A 24,004-nucleotide genomic window follows, 5' to 3' on the forward strand; every position below is an offset into this window, starting at 1 on the left:
CTGCCATTGACCTTTTTCTGTTTGTTCAATTTAGTTGTTGAACTAATGGTTAGAGTGAAAGCAATTGTGGCAACATATGCCACTCAGTTGTTTTTTTTTAAACTAGTATTGTTGAACTGTCTGACAACACTCAGCATCAACATGTCTTTTGTTTCTAAGTAATTTGATTTGAAGAATGCTATATTAATTGAATGTAATTGATTAATGGGGTTATTGATTAATCCATTTACACTAATTGCCCATCTCCAATCTCAAACAAGAAATAACACAGAAATATAAGCCCACTAACTTGCTCAGGAGTTGGAGCTGTTTGGAATTAAGCACAAAGCTACACAATGGGCTATATGTACTCTGCTCATCATGGGCACTGAAACCTGGTTTATAGTGGTGTGCATCTGCAGACATAATGCTGTGCCACTGGGAGGCAATTTCTCAGAAATTATCAAAAACAATGAAAATAATTTGAATTGTGACTTCGTACCATGAAGAAAAAAAAACAGAATAGTGAGTTACCTAATAAAGTACATGGTTAATAGTTTTTTATTAATATGCAAGTCTTGTTTTTTGATGAAACAAACCTATGATGTCAGTTAACACAAATTCAATAAATGGTTTTTATGGTTACAACAAGGCAGTTATTATACAAACATCCCTCAAACACACAAAATAAGCTTTACAATCCCATTACTTAATGGGATTTGTAGTACTATACTCAAAGCAGCAAATTCAACAGCTGTATTTGAAAGATAAAATAAAAAAACTGTAAAAATGCAAAATTTGTTTTCTAATTCATACTGCACAAGATAAGTATCAGTGATTTTTCCCATTCTCACAGAGGAAATACATAATCAAGTTGCATGAAATGAATACACACTTCCTAAATAGTATCTAGTTTCTGCTTTAAAAATTCATACAATTTAAATTAGTATTTTAACATTTTAGTTTGAGAAACTTCCAACATTTTGTTGAGATTGTGTTCCACAACAACACAAATACTTCCTTTAGCATTAGAATTTAATTTTCACTGCTTCCACCTATAAAAGTCATTGACAATTTTTTTATAATTGACCAATGACCTTACCTTTCAAAATACCATAAACATTACATATGCCAAGATTTAACTCTTGTCAACAACATTTTTGGCTGAAACAATTGTTTTTTAATAATTTTACTTTGTTTTCAATAAGTCATTTCAATTGTGTCTCGTGTACACATAAAATTGTTTTTATTTATATTCAACAACAAAAAACAGTACTCAACAAAACTAACTGCACCTACCCAATGTTTGGTTACACAAATATATGTATCTCCTTTTTACAGATTGTTTGGTTTATTTGGAATTTTGCACAAAGCTACATGAGGGCTATTTGCACTAGCCATCCCTAATTTAGCAATGTTAGGCTACAGATAAGACAGCTAGTCAACACAACCAACTGCCAACTCTTGAGCTACTCTTTTAACAACAAATAGTGGGATTGACGATCACATTATAATGCCCCCTTGGCTGAAATGATGAGCATGTTTGGTGCAATGGGGATTCGAACCCACAACCCTCAGATTACGAGTCAAGTGCTTTTACCACCTGGTCATGCCTAGGCCTTTTACAGATTTAACTAAAAAACATTATGAAGATCAAAAAGACTGAAAGAAAATACAGAAAAAAGTTGCCAAATTTGTGGTTTTTCACCCCAGCAGGAGCCCCATCTCTCCCAACAAAAGCAAGCCCTTACATTGCAACTTTTATAGAGCTATTGTTCATTATTTAATTTTTATTATGTAATTTTCATTATTTTGTGGAGTTTGTTTCATTCCTTAATTTCACAATATTTTATGTTGATTTTTTAATGTATTCCTCAGGAAGAAAAATCTTTGAGTTATTTCAAATTCATTTTCTCCACTACCTTGTGACTTTGTTACAGTGAATTATTAAAAGAAAAATACACCTAAGTAATTCAAAAACTGCTTTTACTGAACTTTGCAAATACAGAAATCTATATTTTTGATCTAAAATCATTTATATACTTACCCAGCAGTTTGCTGTTGATTCCATCCTGATGTTGGAGGTGGTAATGTAGACTGAGGTGGCACTGCATTATAATTAATTTTAGTAGTTGGTGTGCAAGACACTGGGATAAATGTTTGTTGGCAGCCAGACAGAGCACTGCTACCTACAATATTAGTTGCAGGAAGTAAAGTTGGTACTTGACCTGATGGTAATATCATGCGAGCAGTTTGCTGACTTCCAGATAACAACTGACCATTCTGTTGGACCTACAATCACAGAATTGTTCTTACAATTTATTTGCCCATTTCTACAACTAACCTACTGACTTTTACAATGTTATGAACAAATCACCTGTCATTACAAACTCAAAGCTTAAGTTCTGACAATACTGATGTACAAAGACCCAGTTACAAGTATTTCGATGTTTATATCTTATTTGTTTTCAAAAAGTACAATTGATGTTTAGGTGGCAATATAATCTTTATGCAATTAATTATTGAAGCTTTATTGCCTTGGAAGTTTTGTTACATTGGAAAAAACAAGCCCAAAGAACCATGCTAATGTTACATGGTATCTTAACCTTTTCCACACAAGCCATAGGTCAAAAACAATGTTATCACATCTGTTAAATCACATTTAAACTTTTATTGAACTACTATTTTATGAATGTTTGTCAATATCTTTAGGATCAAACTGCAGACTGTCATTCAAATTTTAGTATTATACATTATCTAATTTCTTAATTTAAAAATAAATATTGAAAAAAACACCTAAACATCATCACGCAGTATGTTGGATGCAGCACTAGTTCAAACTAGATGTTTGTAGTTTCATACAAGTTAGAAATGCAAATTATGATATTAACATTCTAAAAGATAAAATAAGAACCTCCTATCTTTTCTATTTGCTAAGATATCACTTATGTACTGAATCAAACACAGTAGACAAACTTATCTTTTATCATTTTTGGAAAAGCTCCCTTATATACAATTGCTTTGTTTATGACATGTGAATAACCAATCATAAAGCTCAGAATATCCCCGAGTGGTTGTTTTAGCCATTTTCAAGTGTTATGACATTATCTTGTTCTTTGGATACAAGTTTTTAAGACAGTGAGTCTTTAGTCTGCTCAAAATATATTTTTTTGAGACCCAAATACAGCTTAATTACAAGGCTTGATACATTATAGTGGAATTCCATGGTTCCAACATACTAATTTATTATGTTTTTGGTTATTTCAAACATAAATATGTAAAACCTTAAAAGTTTAGTTACATAACCTCCACATGCAAAATTTTAAAAGGCTCAGCAACCTACAACAAGTAACAAACGAGTACAAAGGTCATAACTGGAAGAGCTAATTGCTTGCTTTATTTCTTTATTTACCATTCTATGCTTTAAGAAAAACATGTTTAAGAACTTAGTTTTTTACCCTCTTTGGTGAATTGTACAAACCTCTCTTATACAAAGTGCAGTCTTTTTTTCTTTAAAAAAACAACAGACAAAGCAATATTTTTGTGGGGGGGGGTAAAATTTTTGAACTCATATTTAGATAATTTACTGATGGTTTTGGTTGAGAATAGGAGTCAAAATGACATGTTTAGTGTGGGCACTATCTACAGTAGACTACAATGCTGTGTTGAATAGGGATCTATTTCAGAGAGCTTGTTGCCCAGATAGCAAGAGGGTTTAAGTTGGTCTTTTGAGGAAGTTGTTTTTAGTTATCTCATAAAGACTGTTAAAATCAAGCCCTGTGATAACAGTAATTACAATACATCCCTCCCAAAAAAATAAAACTATAAAAAAGTGTTAGACTGTTTATCCTTTATATTAATCATACAAAAATGAAGTATTGAACTTTATGACCTGGTATTGGGAGTTGGTTGGAATCATAACATATCTGGATATGCTGTTCCCTCCAGTCAGTAAAGTGTTGCCATTACTTTGACCCTGAACTGTTGCTGAAGTCAGATTGATTGGCTGAAGCTGAGCTAATTTTGTCACTGCTGATGCAGGGAACAATAACTGCTGTGAGGCAAGCAATGGTTTTGGAGCAATCTAGATTTACAAAAAACAGCATTTTTTTTAAAAGAACAAAGATTTCATTTACAGAGAATGACACCTATTAAAAAGAAGCTACAAATACTAACATTTTTTTTATTTCCTGTGGAATAAAAATTTGCAAGAAATAAGCATAAAACTAATCTTTTTAAAATCAAAATCACAACATTCTAAATTATAACAGTTTCATGGTCATGTTTATGAATTTCACCAACACAAGCTGTTTATCTGTTTGGCCAAAAAACAGTCACTCTTTACATAAAACTGACAACTTCACATCCAAATCTATCACATTTTTAGTTAGAACAAACAAAACATAGTAATGGCACTTATTCCTTTTAACTTAAAACTTTTTGAAAGGTAGAAGAGTTTCACTGTAAAAGTGCTATTACCCATTTACTTCTAATATTAGCATCACACACAAAATCTTCAGAAAATTATGATAATTTTCAGATACATAAATAAATTTAGTAAAAAAAAAGGTAAAAACAAAGTGTTGAAAACATACACCTAATTGTCTTTAGAAATTTAGTATGTTAAAAAGGTCAATTGTGAAACCAGAAAAGCTGAAAAAACACACAAAAATAAAAAAACTATCACTTCTAAAACCTATATGAAGATATTTTTATACTAACCCCATGCAAGTTGACTGACATGCACAAGCAGTTCATGAAAATTGTGCTTTCCTCACTGAAAAAACTGAGTACAAGACAAATTCTAAAACTGTCTATACCTATTTGAGACCTACATAAGTGTATATTTGTACTAATTCCTATTTAAATTTCTCAAAATATGACCATGAAATGGACCAAAATTTCTGAAATCATGCTTTTTAGGACCTTTTGAACTCCTAAAATGATCAAATATGAGCATGACATTTGTGTGTGTGTGTGTGTGTGTGTGTGTGCGCGCGACCTAATGAAAAGTATGTCCGAAATTTCATGTAAAGTGATCAAAATTAACTGACCAAAAATGTTTCCTGTGTAAGCTTTGAACCCCCCCTACATAAAAACAAACAATAAAAACTCAAAATGGTCAAACCCAAGTTTTTTGTATGTCAATATTTTGAGAGCTTCATGATTTATATTTATGCCACAGAAGCCAATATTTATATTTGAGTTGTTTGCCTATTCATTTATAAAATTCTTAATACAGCCTAATTAAAAAAATAGATATTTTGAACCAATATATAACCCTAACTAGTTTCAAATAATAACACAAGGAAATGAATGAATGGAGAACTGATTAGTTGGTCAAGTATAAACAGTTCTTTAGTGTAGATATTGATTTATTTTGTAAGTGAATATTTAATGGTTTAGCTTTTTCATAAAAAGAGCTAGGAGCAATTATTTTAAAGCAACTATTAAAACAAGTTATGCAACTCAATTGGAGTCGTATAGTGTTTATAACTCCTCGACGTTGAGGTTATACAACATAGAATGTCACATGAAATTTATTGATGTTAAGGATACGTAGAGAACAGAAAATTTATTAATGAATTTGTAAGTAGTACAATACAAGCAGAAAACAGCATACAGACAGTGACAGTTCAGATGGAAAACAAAGTAATGTAAAAGATGTTCAGATAGAGAAAAAGGCCTAATGATTAATGTGCTCTATTACTGATATATGTTAGAGTGCTACCAATGGAGTTGGAAGAGATAAAAAGAATTTATTCCATCAAAAAGTTCTACAGTAATTGAACCTGCCTGTGTAGACTTTAACAAAAGTAGACATTTATTGGAAGTAGGTTTGAATACGAAAAAGAAGCAGATGATTTTAGAAGTATTGATCAACTGTGGTAAAGTGATAAAATGTAATGAACTATGCTTGGATAGTTTGGGGACAGTAATGGAAAAAACTAGTTTGGCCTGTTAACTGAAATTCTAAAGCACCTGAATGGACACAAGAATACTTTTGACAGAAGACAACTCTATTGTGTTTATGATATGCCTATAATCATCTGTAGTGTAAATAATTACTGTACATATGTTTAACTGGTTCCAAATACATATACTATTTTGAAAATAAAAATGAGTGCTGTTTTTTTGTTGTTTTTCTGCCAACAAGTCACCGACACCTACTGTAGAAGAATTCTTAGCTCAACAAATCCACATATTAATTTATTACATACAGCATTAAGCAGAATAAGCCTCTATTATTTTGACAGTCCATATAACAAAGCAAATGCTAAATGCACATATCAATAGACTTTCTGTTCAGTTTATCTTTAGAATTGTGTGCCATGAGCTAATTTTCACAGGTAAACTTGTAATGAGAAAAACACTTCAATAAAGTATTATTTTCAAACAATAAACAAACAGCACTTCAAAAAAATTTCATGTGTAATATCATGCATTTTCGCTAATATCAACTTGCACAGAAATATAACAGACATAACTTGTACTACAATAAGGCTTTTCATATAACTAAAGTCTAGCAGTGTCCATGTTTTATACCTGGTGAGCTTTCTAGTTTGTATATAGGACCTCACAATATTTAAATAAATTTACATAAAAAAAAGAAATTACACAAAGCTTACCAAGGTTTCAAATCTAAAAGACACTTTGAATCTTTTAAAGCACTGCATGCTTTGCAAAAGTAAGATGTATTAGGTATTTGGCTAATTTTGAGAGGTGCGAGTGACATATGTCAAATTATCTGTGAAACAATATTAACTTCTGATCACGATACAATACTATTTAAATAAAAACTAAAAATAAACCTGGTATTTGGTATAGTTCATTATATATACTTTTTTTAATGCTACCTATAAAAATCAGAATAAATCATTTTATCAGTTAGGCAAAGTCATTAAAAATATTTTTGGTCATCAGCCCATTAGTTATAACCATGAGCTTGTGTGTAGCACAAATGGAATTGTCTTAAAAATATTTAAACACTTACAATAATTTTATTTTTATTTCATTTTATTACACCCATCAGTTTAAAATTTTTCCAAACTTACCCACAACATATTTAAGATTAATTGTACATTTCAATATGCAAAAGTTTTAAGAATGACACAGCAGGAGCATTATTGAACAAGTATACCATTTAAAACATTCAGGTTATTCAAGAATTACCTGAAACAGGTTAAACCTGACAGTTTGTTTTGTGTATCTATGGTTATCCATCTTAATTCAGTTTTGAATTGTTGTATAGCAGATATGTTTCTTTTCACAGATGTAGTTAGACACTCGTGCTAGTAATGCCAGAATAGTGAAAAACTATACATCTGACACAATCACTCTTTAATAAGAATTCCATGATCCATTTTTACTGTGGACTAAATGAAATGACACCCATTTTTACACCTACTGGATAAGTGTTTCTCCCACTAGATTGCACCCTAATATACAGTCTTTCCCTCTCCATTAATACTAACGTTCATGCACACTACCACTGATTATTAACAATTATTAATAAACTTCCGAGTGAACGTAAAGAGGTGTACATAATATGACAACCACATCATATCCAGTACTGACAAAGCCTTTCATTCAGTGTAAGGGATCTTCAAATCAAATGAAAAACAGCAGTGACTGAGATGATAATTATATTAACTATTACAGTGTGAACAAAGACATAATTATATTTTTATCAATCTTACTTATGTTGCAAAATAATGGATTTAAGATAAAGATTATTCAATTTTATTCTTTTCTTGAATTAACTACTCAAACAGCAAGCTAAGCTCAATAGAAAATAAATTTTAAAATATTCAGTATAATAGGTTTGACTTTTATAAAGAATTGCTTAATCACACCTATAATCAATTTTTAGTGCAGTTTGTATAAAACCTCACAAATCAGTATACTTTTTTTTTGCATATTAGTAACTAAAACATTAATTTACAATTACTGAGACTGCAAGACTTGCATTTTCATGATGGTGACCATGAATGTACATGTTTGTAAAGTGCAATGCAATAAAACTTCAGCTGAAGATTAATTTTCATATCAGGATTTGGTCAGACCATGGTCCAAAGGCAGATGAAACAGACCAGAAATAATGAAAAATAGTTGACTTTGACACTGTGTCATGAATACCAAAATAAATATATGACAAAATAATGCAATAAAATATTTAACGATGCCATCTGATGTTACATTTTTGAAAAGGTTCCAAATGCTGCCTTCTTTTATTCACTCAAGTAACCAACAATGCATGAAAATCAAAATAAGACATTCTTATGTTGGGTTCACTATCAGGATGAAGGTGTGGGAAAACTTAAAATGTTTACAAGCATAACAAATACAACATGGAAAAGGATGACAACTGTTGTTGCAGATGTTACACGATTTATATATACATTACAAATTTTTTTTTACTTCCACCATAAGTTCTTACAACTGATATTTGAGAGAATGAATTTCACAATAGCTAATAAAATTGCTACTACAGGCAAATACTGGACTAAAACAGTGATCAACAGCAATATCAGTACAACAACATAAGAAAAATGTCTTGAAATGTGCTACAGAAACATACATTACTTTTAACACAAATCTAGAGGTTGGTGTTTTAAATTACTGTTTGATAAAAGTACTTTCCTTTAGCCTTATTATTATTATTATTGGAGTTGCCTTTTGTATGGCAAACAGTATTTTCATATTTATGAGTTGCACAGTTTAAATGCAGTACAGCATGCTTTACAACACTGCTCAGAAGATTTCTGATCATAGACTCAGGATCACAACTAATAATAGGCATTACAGAATTGTCAGTCTTACACTTAATCGTACATGAATATTTCTTCAGATACATAAACATAAAATAACAACTTTACTATAGATACGATATCATTTATTGCAGGTTTAACAGTATTAAACTTTTGACTGTTTGGTACTGTGTGAGAGTTTGATTTGGCTTCTCTTATTCTAAGTTTAGAAATTGGGAATAACTTCAGTTGCTCTTTACCCATCTGGTAAAACAAGATTTAAGTGCATACTTTTGAGACCCAGTAATTTCCTCAGTTTTCCTGTTTTGCTGGAGAATATTTGAAAAGGTATTATACTGACATAAGTATTGCTTAAACTTCATAGTAAGAGGAAGTGAAAGCTGTATGAAAAGTTCCATGGACTGTGCAGAGACCAGAACACCCCATGTTGATTAAAGATGAGTCAATCTGTAATTTATAACCCTTATTCTAATTTCTCATGGAATGACCAGTTAACATTTGAACCATCCATCCTTATTTATAAAAGTTGACTTAAGATGATTAGCTTATAAGCAGTGTAAAATGCAGAATCAAGAAATTTAATTGGTCCTTTTGGTTTTATTTCCATTTAAGAGTGTTTTCTCAAGTTTTTATATAAATTTGATGTGATATAACAGTCAAATCCAAAACATGCTACAAATGCACATATTTTCTCTCCACACGAAAACTTTTGTAATTTTACTATCTAGGAACATCTTTTAAACAGTTTATGTTTTTACAGCTTTTGTAACTGTGCCAGCTAACAACAGCCTTCAGGACCAACTACACCTCAGCTTTCCACACATCATCTTTGGAAACACACGACTTGTCTGCCCTGCAATGAATAAATTGCAAAATGAGGTGCTAACACCTAGGTGAAGTGATGTGAATCATCCAAAGGCTAAACGTAAAGTAATGCAACCTTATTATGTTGCACAAAATTTGGCCCATTCACTTTAACATTAAGTTTAACTTCAGAATGTTATTCATTTACTTGCTGGACCATGGCATAACATCAAATTTTCACAACAGTATGCCTAACTGTTAATGGTGTTGGCCTAGATTCAGAAGACAAACTGCTAATGATCAGAATGGCTGCTGTTCACGAGTGCAATATAAGTAATTTAAGTTAGACTCGTGCTCTTTCCCTTTTCATATGGCTCACTGCTGCAGGCTCACCCATAATGCCAACAGACTTTTTACAGATCACCTTGTAACAAGCTTCTTGGCAATGTTCACCAATAACTAGTCATTCCTTATAAACGTTATTCAGAAGCCATCCATCTCTAAATATACATTTGCCCAGAATGTTCTACAATAGTACACATTCATGCTAATACCATAAGAGATAAATATGATGACACAAAAATGGATGAATCACAAGTACATAATTGCATGAATTGCAAGGCTCATTCAACATTATATTAGTGAAGTAATTCTAATCAGTATTTATGCATGTTCACATGTAGTGCATGCTCATCACTGAAGGACTCACTTGGAAAACTGTCACTGGATTTTATACTGTGTAATAATCAAATTAACAAGTTATGGAAAACAATGGTTTATAATGCTGACAAGATATAGCCAATTTCACTATATTATAACAACCAAGGATAAGAAGTGATGGTCTAACAAACTGTTAAAACTACACTTGTATTGTAACCATCTCCTTTTTTCCTAGAAGTCTAGGAAACTCAAAATACTGTTTTCATCCAGAGCATGCTAAAATCAATCCCAAATTAAAATGGTTATTTTTAGAAATTTTTTTGTACAAAATAAAATGACTTTCCAGCTTATCCTTGAATTGAACCATTTCGATAAAATGTCTGTACATTCTATGTGGGAATACAAATTATGTTTCTAATTAAAACTAAAGCTACTGACTTTTTTTTCTTGTTTGTTAGTAGCTGGCACAGATAACCCACAAATAGCTTTGTGTCTAATTACAAACAAATAAGAAGATTAACTTCTTACCTGATTTAGTCCTGAATGCCCATTACTACGTTGTAAAGAAATTTTCTGATTTTGAGGCAGGAGTGTCATAGTTGATCTGATTGAAGAGGTGGACTGTGTGCTTGGCGTGAAACTACGAACTAATAAAACTTATGATTACATATATTAAACAAAATATGTCTAAAAACGTTCAGCAGATAGTTGATGAGTCTGTTTCACTAGAAAATAAAAAGTTCAAATTATATTCTCATAACACTCTTATAAAAAACCAGAACAAGGCAATATTCAAACAGTATAATCTTGTTTCTGACATAAAAGATAAAAGAATTACTAGTTTTGTGATGACAAGAAAACCACTTGAAATAAAAATATATCTCAGTATAGCTGATATGGGTATTAACACTTTTACTGATAAAGATAGAACTTTTTTTTTTTTTTTTCTCAGCCTTCTTAGGTCATATTCAGGTTAACAAAGAAGTTAATTACTAGTTTATTGAAATTTAGAAAGCATACCTTACCACTACATGTGATATAAACATTGTGTCATCAGCAATAGAAATGATCAAATAAAGTTTTGATCATTTAAAGAAAAAACAAATCTGCAAATTAAGGTATGGAAAGCATAGGTTATCAAATTACTAAATTATAACCTTTTGTTTTTGCCAACTTCAAATTATTGTGATAAATACAGTAATCATAATAACTACATAATAATATGGGAGCAATATTTTTCATTACTACCTATCACCATTAGTGAGTAAAAGTATCAATATTTTTTTATTTTCCCAGATATGGACTTAAAAGTATTCATATAATTCCAATAGTTCTACAATGGACCACTTTGAAAAAACAAAACAGTATTCTAACTGATTATTCTAAGTCTTATAACTTCTGTACCCAAATTAATATTGTTAAAAGAGAAAAAAAAACAGTTCAATGTTTCAAAGTCCATTAGTCCTTTGATGCTCCAATTACATCACCAATATAAATCAAGTATTTATAACACTGCCAGGTTCCTGTGATTAAAATACCACATTAAAATCCTAATTTATCAAAATATTTTCCAAGACTGTTTCACTTTCATAAATGTATTAAAAACTTCTGAAAGGTGATGAACTAGTACAATGCTACACTTTTAATGTCACTTTATAACTATTCCATCTATAAAACTTTACAAAACATTTTTAGTACATTATATAAAATGAAGGTTGTTTCTTAATATAATTTTACATTTTCAAACATCTGTAATAAAAATCTGAGCTATTTAGCAAATTTATCTGCAGGTAGTAGAGATGGTTAATTTTACATTTTCTGATGGAAAACATAACTCCTAGACCATTTATAGGACTTAACCATAATATTCTACAGGTCTGTGAAAAACTGCCATAATCAATTTGGCCAAAAATTGGTTTTTAATTAAGACCAATTATTCACACATAAGTCTTTGATAAACAAAGAACAATTTCTTCAAGTAGCCCAAAAGTGTTTTTTTTAAAAAAAGAGCATTACCAATCTCAAAATTATACAAAACAATATTCAAAATAGTATTGCTATTTAAGCAAAACCAATTTATAGAAGCCATATTTTATTATTATTGAATCAGACTGCTATGTAAGATTTACCAACTCCTTAGATCTTACATAATTCATTGGACATCATGGTTATTTATTGTCAAAATGTCAAAGCTTTTGACAAAGTATCAGAGGTCTTAAAATTCTGACTGCTGTGGTAGTTTAAAAGGAGATCCAAAATGTTTGTTAGTAGTGAGGTTACATGTATCACTAAATAAACATATAACCTCAATACTGACAAACATTAGTGGCTAGAACATAACATCAGCAGTCTCACAATGAACTGAAGATTAACTGCGTTACATTAGAGTGCATTTTCAGTTATGTTTTTAGTCATATAGTGGTTTTATCAACTTTTGATGGATTATAAAATGCAGGAAATTTACACCACCACCACAAAAATGACTAAAACACATTACCATAATGAATACATTTTTGTGAATTAATGCATTAACATAGAAAATTACCAGTCAGGTTTTGGGAAACTGGTGTAGCCACTAGTCTCAGACATGGATATCTATTTGAGGTCAACTGAAAAGATGGGGCCGAAGCTGTTGACGTGGCTTGTTTAGCACGGATACTCGTTTGTGACGATGAATTGGATGCAACAAATCTGATCTGAGTTGGAGAAGCTGTGGTCTGAGTTGCTGATTTTAAAGTGGTCTGGAAAGGTACAAGCAAATCAAATAAACTGTTTTGTCCTCACAACCTGAAATAAATGTTTTTAAGCTCTACTTCAGTAAACAATGCAAACTACCAATGAAATTAAAATTTTATACAGAAATTTAAAACATGGCTTTTGACAAGACAAACAATGTTATTTTTAGAATAATGTATACATCCTTATCTCTCACAAATAGATAAAAGTTAACCAATACCAGTACTACAGGTTTTATCATGACTTTTGTTGGTGAGTGTTGCACCACAGGATGTCTGGATAAAACTACTGATGTGGTCTGAGATGCAGCAGAGTCATGAACACCAATACATTTTGATTTGCTGCCTAGAGTTGTAGCTGGAGCAATTTTCTGTGGTGATCTTGACACAGATACAACATTTACTGCATTTTTTGAAGGAGAAAGCACATCCACCATCTAGAAATATTAATAATGCTGGGTTAAAGTACAGGTAATGATGGTGAATAGGTGTTCAAAAATTAAATGACATCAAAAACTCCTGGCAATTCATGAATTTTCTTACTTTAAAAATTAAGGTCTTCATGATTCGATAATTTTCTAACAAAATTTCAGCTATCACAATGTATTTTCTTTTCTAAACCAATGAATGCACAATTTCAGTGACAACTGGAAATACAATAAAAAAAAAGTAAATCTTCCATGAAATGAGAAACCTAAGAATCACACAATTACTAACTGATGATTTAAGAGTAGGTGTATACATTGCATTTTATTAGTTTGATAGGAATCTTTGTAACTTATACTGAAAAGGTAAAATTCTTTCTAGAAATACTAAAAGGCATTCAGCATTATGTCGTAAACATATGAAAAACAAAGCATTAATCCCAAGTTGTATAGAGATTATTTATTGCATGTATAAAATGGTGAAAAATGTAATTGAGAATGAACATTTCATTAAGCTTCCTTATACTTCTATAATTCATCACCATCTCTTTTGTAGAAGATAAAGCTGTAGCTAAACAGCCAAATATCGATATGCACCACATGAAAATACTGGTCCAACATCCCAAAAACTTTTGTTATGAATGGTAAAAAAATACAAGATTAGGATATATACTTAAAAATTAGAAAATATTAGTGAAAATGCAAATACATTAAAAGAAATTTCCATTAGTGACTTTTAATATATCACAATATTTACATCTTTTCACATATACTCTTATGGTTGGCCAATAACATTTTAGTATTTTTAACAAATTTAGATTTTTTGATATGTCACATTCTATGGATAATCACAATCTCATTGGTTTTCACACAATTTGATGTGAATCTATTATTACACATGAAATTCTGTAACATTTAGTACTCTTGAGACTGAATCATCTCACCCACTCCTATTTTCTCAAACATAGGTTCTAATTCAGGCTTATTAGCATGTTTTTATTTCAATACAAATTTTGAAAGTAATATAAAATGCACTCTAAACAGAAAAAAATTTTTTTTCAAAATGTCCTTGTTGAATGAATGGAAATGAATTAAAAACTAAAAATTAAACTTTAGCAATCATATAGAATGTTATTCATGAGACCATGAAAAGGTAAAAACAATCTAGGAATGTAGACTTTTCTATTTAAACAGAAGAAATAATAATCAGGCAACACACCTGGCTAAAAATGAACATGAAAAATTATTATATTAATTCACAAAATAATAAAGGACAAACAAGCAGCATATTAAAACACAGATGCTATAATGGAATTTCAGATTGATAAAACAAGTTTAAATCAGAATAATTCCTACCACAAAGTATGTACAACTTGAGTCTAATTTTAAAGTAACAAAATCTTGAAATAATATTTGCAGATGCCATATCCTCAACATGCATAATAATTTCTGCCACAAAGTAGGTACAATTCGAGTCTAATTTTAAAGTAACAAAATCTTGAAATAATATTTGCAGAGGCCATATTGTTAACATGCATATTTTTTTAATCATCTGGTGAGGCTAAATTAAAAGTTAAACAGCTGTAGTTAGATAGCAATTATCTTGAAACATTAATAAAGAAAACACTACCAAATAGTTGCCAGGTCCTAGATGTGGCCAATGTCTTAAAGAACAGCAGCATATAATCAGAACAAAGATGGTACTATTTGATCATAAAAAACATATGCATCAAAAAGTGAATGAAACGACAGCTTCTAAAACTTGTTTTGTTTGTAAAGGTTACATTGACTAGTACAATGTGATTTCTTCATTCATAAAATGTTTATAACAAGCTAGATGTTAACTTAAAAACTTAAATGCAGCTTTAGTGCTGTAATCATATGACTATGAAATAATTCCACTTCATATCTAATTCTGGTAATCCACTAAACTACAGCAGAAATTTGTTATTATTATTGTTGAGCACTGACAATTAGATGTAGCACAGCTTTACAAGTAAACTTATACACAACAATTGTTAGTAGCTGAATGTAATAATTAATTTAAACACTAGGAAAATAGTAATAATAATGCGTAATAATGTGTCAAAGGTATTAATATTCTGAAATATTCAACACCATTATTATTTCTGTAGACTATGTTTTAAAGCTTTAATAACAACATACATAATCATGGAATCCAATATGGAGCTGAGAGTCGCATTGAACACTCACGTACCATTCTATTGTTAACCTTTCTGAACAAAATTTGGCCACCCAAGTTTTCAGAATCTTTAAATCCATCAAAACTAGCTTATTGTCTTAAATTTTTTTGTTTTAAATGATTCTTGAAAAACTATTTTTGCAAATCTATGGTAGCTTGTAAAGGTCTCATGAACAAACTATACTTTTAAACAGAAAATTTCTATTCTCAAAAACAGAGGTTTTGTGGTTTAAACCAAAGACCTTTTAAAATTACTAATTCTATATACATATTTATAAAATCATTTATGCTTTACTTCTTACCTGTTTAGGTGAATTCTTCTGAGGTGATGGAAGAAGTCTAGTTGAAGTAGTAGTGGGGTTTGATTTGGCTATGGTAATCATTTTGGTGGGATTACCACTTAATAATACAGAATGAGCTGAAATTGGTTGATTTTGACATGATGAAGGAATCAAAATTTTTGTGGAAATTCCTGAACTTACTTTCTTTTTATTTAATGATCCACAACTGCTCGTCAAACACTTATTGATCACGTGAACATTTTCTTGATTGATGTCTAACTGCTCTATCTGTATATTTCCAACTGTCATGGGTTGCATGCTTGATCCTGAAGCTTGGGTAAAGAGAAGTTTAACATTTGAACTCTCCAATGATGAAACACTGAGATTTTTATTACTGGTTTCAAACTCTTCCATTAATTTAAATGGTAATGGTGAGGTAGTCTCAATTGTTGTCACCCTGCTATTTATAGGGCTTTGAGCAAAGATAATTTGCTGTTTGCTGGATGTAGTAACTGCACTCTTTTCCACAACAGGATCAATGGCTGTTGCTAAGGTTGCTTCAGCCATGGCCCAAAATCCTGATAAATGAGTTATTATAAAAACTCACTTTTGTATCACCATTTGATGTAAATGTTTCATCAGATATGGATATGTCTTCTTTAATTTCTATGTCTACTTTCAATAATCCAACAACCATTCCACAGAATGGTTAAGCTTTTCTTGTTGTTGTTGAACAGGTTTAAAAACCTACAGCTGGTATATGTTATTAAATGTGTTAAAGGCAGCAAAAAGCAAAGTCAGAAGAAAGAAACTGATTTACTTTACAATTTGTTGTAAATTCATCATTCTACATCTTTATCTACCTGGTGATTGATTTCTGAAAAATAAATTAACCTTTATGAATTAATGTAGTTTATAAACTTGCACTAATAATTTTATTATAAACACACTTCAAGAAAAAAAAAATTATATTAACATTATATTCTTAATTTTCGCTATCTCACTTTATTTATAAATAATTCAATAATTTCACTGACTTTTACAGCTAAAGGTTCTAACTTCCACAGTAGTCATTTCTTCTTAACACTAATAATTAGAAATAATGTACATCTCTTCAAATACATTTGGAGTAAAAATGTCAATGATTAAATTAAATATCAGAAATAGTTTAAAATGATTGGTTAGAAATAATCAATGTTCATATTTACAATGTGTGTTCCATTTTTAATTCCCTATAAAGTGTATTACATACAGTCATAAGAGTTTTTAGATTTTAACATACCAGGGTTCATACACCATTTTGGAAAACAAATTCCATGACACTTTTTGACCACTGGAATACATTTACACATCTTCAGACAGATCAAGTAAAATAAAAAAAAAGTTTAAAAAAATTCAAATTCTCAATCATTCAACATTGAGTCAAATTACATACAAGCTACTCCATTTTCTCTGTTATATAACACATGAAATGATAAATATATATACATCAATATCAAACATTACTACTGATGTTCAAGTTTTGCATCAGTTTCAAGCTTCCTTTTCTTGTTTTTTAAATTTTCATATATTTCACATTTTCTCTTTTCTCCTTATTTTAACTTTTCTTTTTGAACCTTCTGCTCACACAAGTACATCATGTTCTTGTCTAGCTTCTAACACTGACACAGTCAATCCTTTGCTTATATTATATTTCAAGGTACTTCCAGCTGATGCCAGTACAACTCTCTTTCCAACAAAAGTACTCTCTAATTTAGTTTGCACACATCTTTCTTCTGGGGCTTGGCCACAGGATAGGACTAACAACCCTTTCACTGTATACCACAACTTTTCAAAGTCTTGTCTAGAGACAGGAGATAAAAATACAACTGCCTGTACACTAGCGTAATCTTTTCTACAAATATACTCGTAGTGGCAGAACCTGGTACATGTGGCACAATGTGTATGCTCATAGCAGGCAGTCAATATGTTAACCACCATTGAGTATGAGGGTAAAGCTCTACACAAGAGACCAGCCACATTTGCATTAAATCTGTAACCAGTGCATATACTACAGGCATGAGATGTTTATTTCAAATCATCTACAAAAGCTGGGTCTACATTAGCAGCTTCTCCAAACAGGGTAGAAATGTGCACATTGTGAAACTTCTGTCATTTGTCCAGCCATCCATTAGAACCAAAAAAGGAAAAATTAACAAATGCTTCTGCAGACATCAAAGCTATTTACTGAAACATCCTGCTACTGACAGGAATGTTATCTGACCTGGCTAGAGTAAAACACTCCTAGAATCTCTCCACTCTCTTGCTTCAAAATTTCTTTTTCCTTCACTATATTCTATATTTGCATCTATGACCTCAACTGCTACTACATGGCAAGATTTTCCTCCATCAGCCTTCTTCAGTACTGTTACTCTCTCTTGCAGGATCAAAATCTGTTTTCTAGACATAACAAACAGCAGTAATTAACTGGGATAATTGACAACAAAACTGTTGTGCATCCTCAGGAAATTTTGCCATACAAGCAGTCATGTATGACAAATGGCCTTTAATTTCATCCAGAAAACTGAAAGGTGGTTGCATTTTGAGGGCAATTGCCAAGGGGTACCAAAGAGTGTAATTGCATCTGTACTCAGGTATATTGTTCAGGAATGAAAGATGCTCATTTGTCAGGGGGATCTTTCGAGAAGAGGACTACTGTATTAGCAATTTTACAACCCTCTACCAATCTGAAAAAAAATGAAGCACACACATCTCACCTTTGACTCCTTTAAAACCAAAGGAAAAACGTTTTAGTCCTGGTTATTTTATATTTTTCTTCACAGCCAATGGATTAATATCAATATTTAAGGTCAATTCCAAAATTTCCTATAGAAACTTTAACACCTTGTTTCAAAAATAGAAAATATTTAAAAGCTCAGCAACCTCACAGTCTTCAACAGCATTATTTAAGAATCCAACCCCCATTTTAATATTTTAACTTACCCCATTAACACCCTTAAAAAAATACTTTTGATAATTTCAACATTATAGGCCACTTGATTGTTGTAAGTCCTTTGGGATTTTCTTACCTGTAATATAACCAAATCCTTAATTTCCTTATATTTGTGTAATCTTCCATCCTATCTGTCAACTAAAAACTTGTTAAATTGAGGCTCTATCTTAACACTCCTACAAAAAGTGGGGCCTAATAAGCCCCAGAGCAACTTGAAAGGTTATTAATATTAGGCTAATAATTTTGTATTTAAATGAAATTGCCATTTAAATCCATTAATGAATGGATTAACGAGATTCCCACTGTCCCTATCTACTATCTAGCGAAACCACAGCCAGGGGAACGGGCTTGGAGAAATCAGGACTAGAAACGTCTTTTCATAGGAGTGTTAAAATGTTTCATTTCTTTAGTAAGTTAATGTATGCATTTTGAAACCTATAGTTTGTATTTATTGCAACTAGATGCTGCTTACAAAACAGACAAGTTTGTGAACAAAAACACCAAAATGTTAGTGCAACAACTAAATTGTATAGACAAATTTTTTTCCGTGAATACTGAACAAATGAAAATGTTTACAACTATTACAACGTAACTGGCTTCACAACTAAGATATATGTGTATTAATTTCCTTAGCTGGTTGAGCTAAACTTATCAATAGCAACTTTGAATCTGTATGTTTAACCTGTTGACTGCCAAGTATTTTAGCTGCTACAATACAACTCTAATACTTCTTCATTTTGTAACTTTTTCCATGAAGCCATTTTGGATGGAAAGTGAAACAATTTGTAAGTAGATCAAATGCATGTATGGTGCTGACATCTAGTGTTGAAGTTAGGTATTATTGAGAACGAATTAACTTGTCCATGGCACTGTGTTACCGATCGGCTTGGACGAGTTGTCTCGTCTACGACACTGAACAGGTTAATAACTAAAAAGTTGTTCTGAGAACAAAATAGCTTTACATACAAATCAATAAATTAAAATCTCACTCTATTAGTTATTAACAATTATATGAAAAAGTAAAAAGGGATCACTGACATCTCTTCAGTTTATATGATAGGAGGGCATGACATGTGGGTTGGACTTTCTGATTTATACCAAAGTAAAACATGATGATTGGAAACAAAAGTGTTATATTATTTAAATTATGCAATGTAGAATGAATGTGTCATATGATACAGAAAAGTAATGAGTAAGAATTAAACATTTCCTTTTAAAACCGAGAAATTAAAACTTGTATTAAATTTATATATTAACTACATTTTAATGGAAAAGTTTATCAACATACATTAGTAATAAAACAGTTTAAACTGAGAAGGTAACTCTGTGGAAAAATCATACCATGAACTTTACTCATATATAGGTGATTAAAAGGGAATCAAACTAAGCATTATATCAATAATATGAAACTAACTACATCATCCTACATATTACACACAAACACACACAAATTATTAAACTCAATTACTTGATAGGTTCTAGGATTACTGATGGTGAATACCAATTACAGTATACTAGGCATCTTATCACATAGTAACTTTAAGGATATGCTTTCCTTCTGACCAAATGCATAACACTTGTCCATACATTTTAGATCAGTTTCCTGTATAGTTAAAAAATTACAAATAGCCTTAAGTATCTTATTATTGACATTTACACCCTACTTATTGTACCAAACAAACATGGAGACTACATTATCTTTTGTTTGTCTATCATCTTTAAAATACACTGAACAAACTGTAATGTTCTTATTCAACAAACATGTAACATCTCTCCTAATCAAACATTATCACCACCTTCTCAACTGCTTATCTTTCTTTACTGGAGAGACTAGAAGGGTGCATCACACATCCATAGACATTTCCAAGATTTTTTTTGTTGTTCTTTTAGCTTTACAACTTCCTAAATTGCAGTCAGATGTGTAAAAATAATTCAGCATTTTGGTGAACTGTAAAAATACTACTGAAACAGTATTGAAACTCATTCTAATTTCTTGTGAATTCATTAACTTCATGAATGAAAAATACTAGATACACCTAGCAGAAATGAACATAAAAGTTTCTGAAGCTTCACATTCAGTTTGATCTTTCCCATTTTCCAGTTCAGATACATACCATATAAACTGGAATTTTTAAATAATTCAATGACAAGTGATAAAATGAATGATACTCAGTGCAAAATTTATTTTAACCATTTAAAACATCTTCCTTGCTGAATATTACAGTACACTAAACATTATCATCAGTGAATATTGTTTAAAATCCAATACAAAACAGATTCTTTGCAGTGAATGAAAGAAAAATTCAAACACACACACACATACTTTTGCAATGATTTAATGTTATATGACTGTTATTCCACAGCATACAGAAAAGCTCACTGATCTGTTCCAATAAAATTGCCCACTGTATCCAAGCAATGAAATCAATGTGCTTTATGTTTTAAGAATTCAGATTTCAACTAAAGATTTGCATGTTTTGTGAAATATTGCTATGAGAGACTAAACTTTATTTTGTTATTTCTTGATGTTTTGAGATTTAAAATGCATTTTTTTTCTTCAAGTAGGATTGACATGCCCCACAATATTTACTTAAATTTCAAAATGTACGTCTGTGAATGACAGGAATAATAATGGTGCACCCTATATTTTTTATGGTTATTTCAAAAAAATTTAGGCCTTTACAACTCCCCATTTTTTATTTAAAATTAAACAAACTACTCACTTTTTGTTGCAACTGATTTACTACAGTCTAGGTTAATTCCCCCTTGTACCAAATTTATTGATGAAAAGTACTAAAAGAAGTCTTGCTCAATCAAAACTAAAATAAAAAATGTAGGCCTAAAATTTGTAAATTAATTTAAAAAGTACTGGGACAGTCCAACTACACCATTTGGCTCCATATTGTTACCTAGAATTACATTTCACCACCTTCACCAAGAAATAAAAATAATTTGCAGTTTGAGTAAATAATGTCCACAATATCTCCAGTCTTGTTTGCTTGTTGTGTCTTATTATCCCTGATCGTAGTTTTTAAACTTCCAGTTTATCTTGTAATTGTACTAATAACAGTAGCAGTAGCACTAATAAACAAAGTAAAACGTTACAACCTTATATTTGACTTAATAATCAATTGTTAATGTTGTTTTATTCTTACAATTATGTGCTAACTCAAAACTAATTAATGACGATTAACATATATTAGGTATGTTAAATTTTCCACACTGAGTTTAGAAAACAAAAAAGCTGTAACGACTAATTCAACATCACTCAATGGATTTTTAAGCCTAACTCAATATAATTAGGTCTGGATTACATATAAATATACATATAATTCATACGAAGTTGTACCGTAAGCTATATACTTTATTAGCATAATACTTTAAGAGTATTGGTACCACTCTATTACTAGTAGTAGCGAGAACTAGTACTATCAGTAGTGTTACTGTGTTTTCTTTCTAACTTCTGTTTACAATACAGGATCTTAATTTCCAAGCATTAATAATAACAGACGATAAGCCTAGCAGTAGTATACATCAGTATTAAGAGTTAAGTGAAACTGAATCGTGAAAATTGGAATAATTTAATAATTATACTATAAGAAAAACAAACGTAAGGCCAAGTGCCTTCGGTAGTAAATGATGATCATATGCCACAAGTTAACAAGGAAATTTTATAAATAAATAAACAGTGCACATTACACGAGAAAACCCTCAATCGATAGTTTTAAAATAAACCCTCTCCTACCTGAACAGTCTTAATCTTCTTAACCATTACGATAAAACACCACAAACAGCGCGCGCCACTCAGGAAGTTGCATCTCATATAACGCGTCATACAAACTTCGATGGATCTGTCTTATGATAGGTCTTTTCCTTGCCACGTTCACGCGCAGTCGCGGAAAACTCGAAACTCTGGAATGCCGCGCCATATTTAATCTTCCTTTATCAACTTTTATTATGATTAATGCATTTCACTGCATTGAAATTAAACTTACAGTATGTGGACAATTTTTATTTTATTAAAACAATAAAATAAAAGCTCTAGTTTTTCAAAATCCGATATAAAATTAACATAGTCTGCAATTATAAGAACTCGTGAATGAAAGCAAAGAGAATATATTGATAATGGTAAACTGAACATTGCACTTCCAAAATCATTAATACTTTCTGTTTGGCGCTAAATATGCTGAGCTGGTTATGCATTATGGATTTGTTTTCGCACACAGGCTGCACTTGTATAAAACATCACATACTACAAAATCGTTAATTAAGAAATGTCTGTGCTGCATCGTGGTTGAGTAAATAATAATATATCTCTTTAATCTACGAGTGTGTGTGATTTATCATAATAATTGAATAAAGCTTGTTTGTTTGTTTGTTTTGGAATTTCGCACAAAGCTACTCGAGGGCTATCTGTGCTAGCCGTCCCTAATTTAGCAGTGTAAGACTAGAGGGAAGGCAGCTAGTCATCACCACCCACCGCCAACTCTTGGGCTACTCTTACCAACGAAAAGTGGGATTGAACGTCACATTATAACGCCCCCACGGCTGGGAGGGCGAGCATGTTTGGCGCGACTCGGGCGCGAACCCTCGACCCTCAGATTACGAAGCGCATTGAATAAAGCATCAAGAAATAAAATAAAAATATCAGATTTACACCATTGGTACGAGTTTAAACTGGGCCACCCATTCTTCCACAGAAAAACAGTACAATTTTTTGCTTTCAATTTTTTTTCAAGTTAAAGTTCTTCTGAGAATGACTGGGTGGCCCGGTTGAAACATACAGATGTTGTTCAAATATTAACGTTTAAGTTTATTTATGTTTTATTAAATTAATCCAATAAACTGCTCCCTGGAGTATTAAGTGGGATACTATTTACTTAACATCACATACTATAATTTATATTGTTTTAAGTTATACTTTCAGTGTTTTAATAGAGGGGGCTACTAATCGCAATGAAGATGTGATAATTGAGAAAGGGATTAATATATAAATTGATATATAAATTATAAGTGCGAGTAACAGGCACTTAGTTCTATAAACGTGAATTATGTAAAATATTTAGTTGGGTGATTATTCAAGTGAAGTTAGTTCAGTGAAAGAAAAGTAATTCAGCGCTAGAGGGAGAAAGTTATCGAGTTTGTTCTCCCTTT

The 24,004-nt window shown here is 31.0% G+C and overlaps 1 protein-coding gene across 1 annotated transcript in view; it reads right to left on the reverse strand.

Annotated features, from left to right (window-relative positions):
- Positions 1-22,694, reverse strand: part of LOC143233959 (uncharacterized) — a 43,027-nt gene extending 20,333 nt beyond the window's left edge. The window contains exons 1-7 of the mRNA XM_076470894.1: positions 22,596-22,694; positions 15,880-16,735; positions 13,171-13,386; positions 12,760-12,955; positions 10,743-10,861; positions 3,872-4,063; positions 2,027-2,271 (exon numbers count right to left, since the gene is read on the reverse strand). Coding sequence (XP_076327009.1) covers positions 2,027-2,271; positions 3,872-4,063; positions 10,743-10,861; positions 12,760-12,955; positions 13,171-13,386; positions 15,880-16,425 — 1,514 coding nt within the window. The 5' untranslated portion in view covers positions 16,426-16,735; positions 22,596-22,694. The remainder of the gene's footprint in view (positions 1-2,026; positions 2,272-3,871; positions 4,064-10,742; positions 10,862-12,759; positions 12,956-13,170; positions 13,387-15,879; positions 16,736-22,595) is intronic.
- Between the last annotated feature and the right edge of the window lie 1,310 nt (positions 22,695-24,004).

The sequence above is a fragment of the Tachypleus tridentatus genome, chromosome 12, assembly GCF_004210375.1.
Source record: "Tachypleus tridentatus isolate NWPU-2018 chromosome 12, ASM421037v1, whole genome shotgun sequence".
NCBI classification, from domain to species: domain Eukaryota; kingdom Metazoa; phylum Arthropoda; class Merostomata; order Xiphosura; family Limulidae; genus Tachypleus; species Tachypleus tridentatus.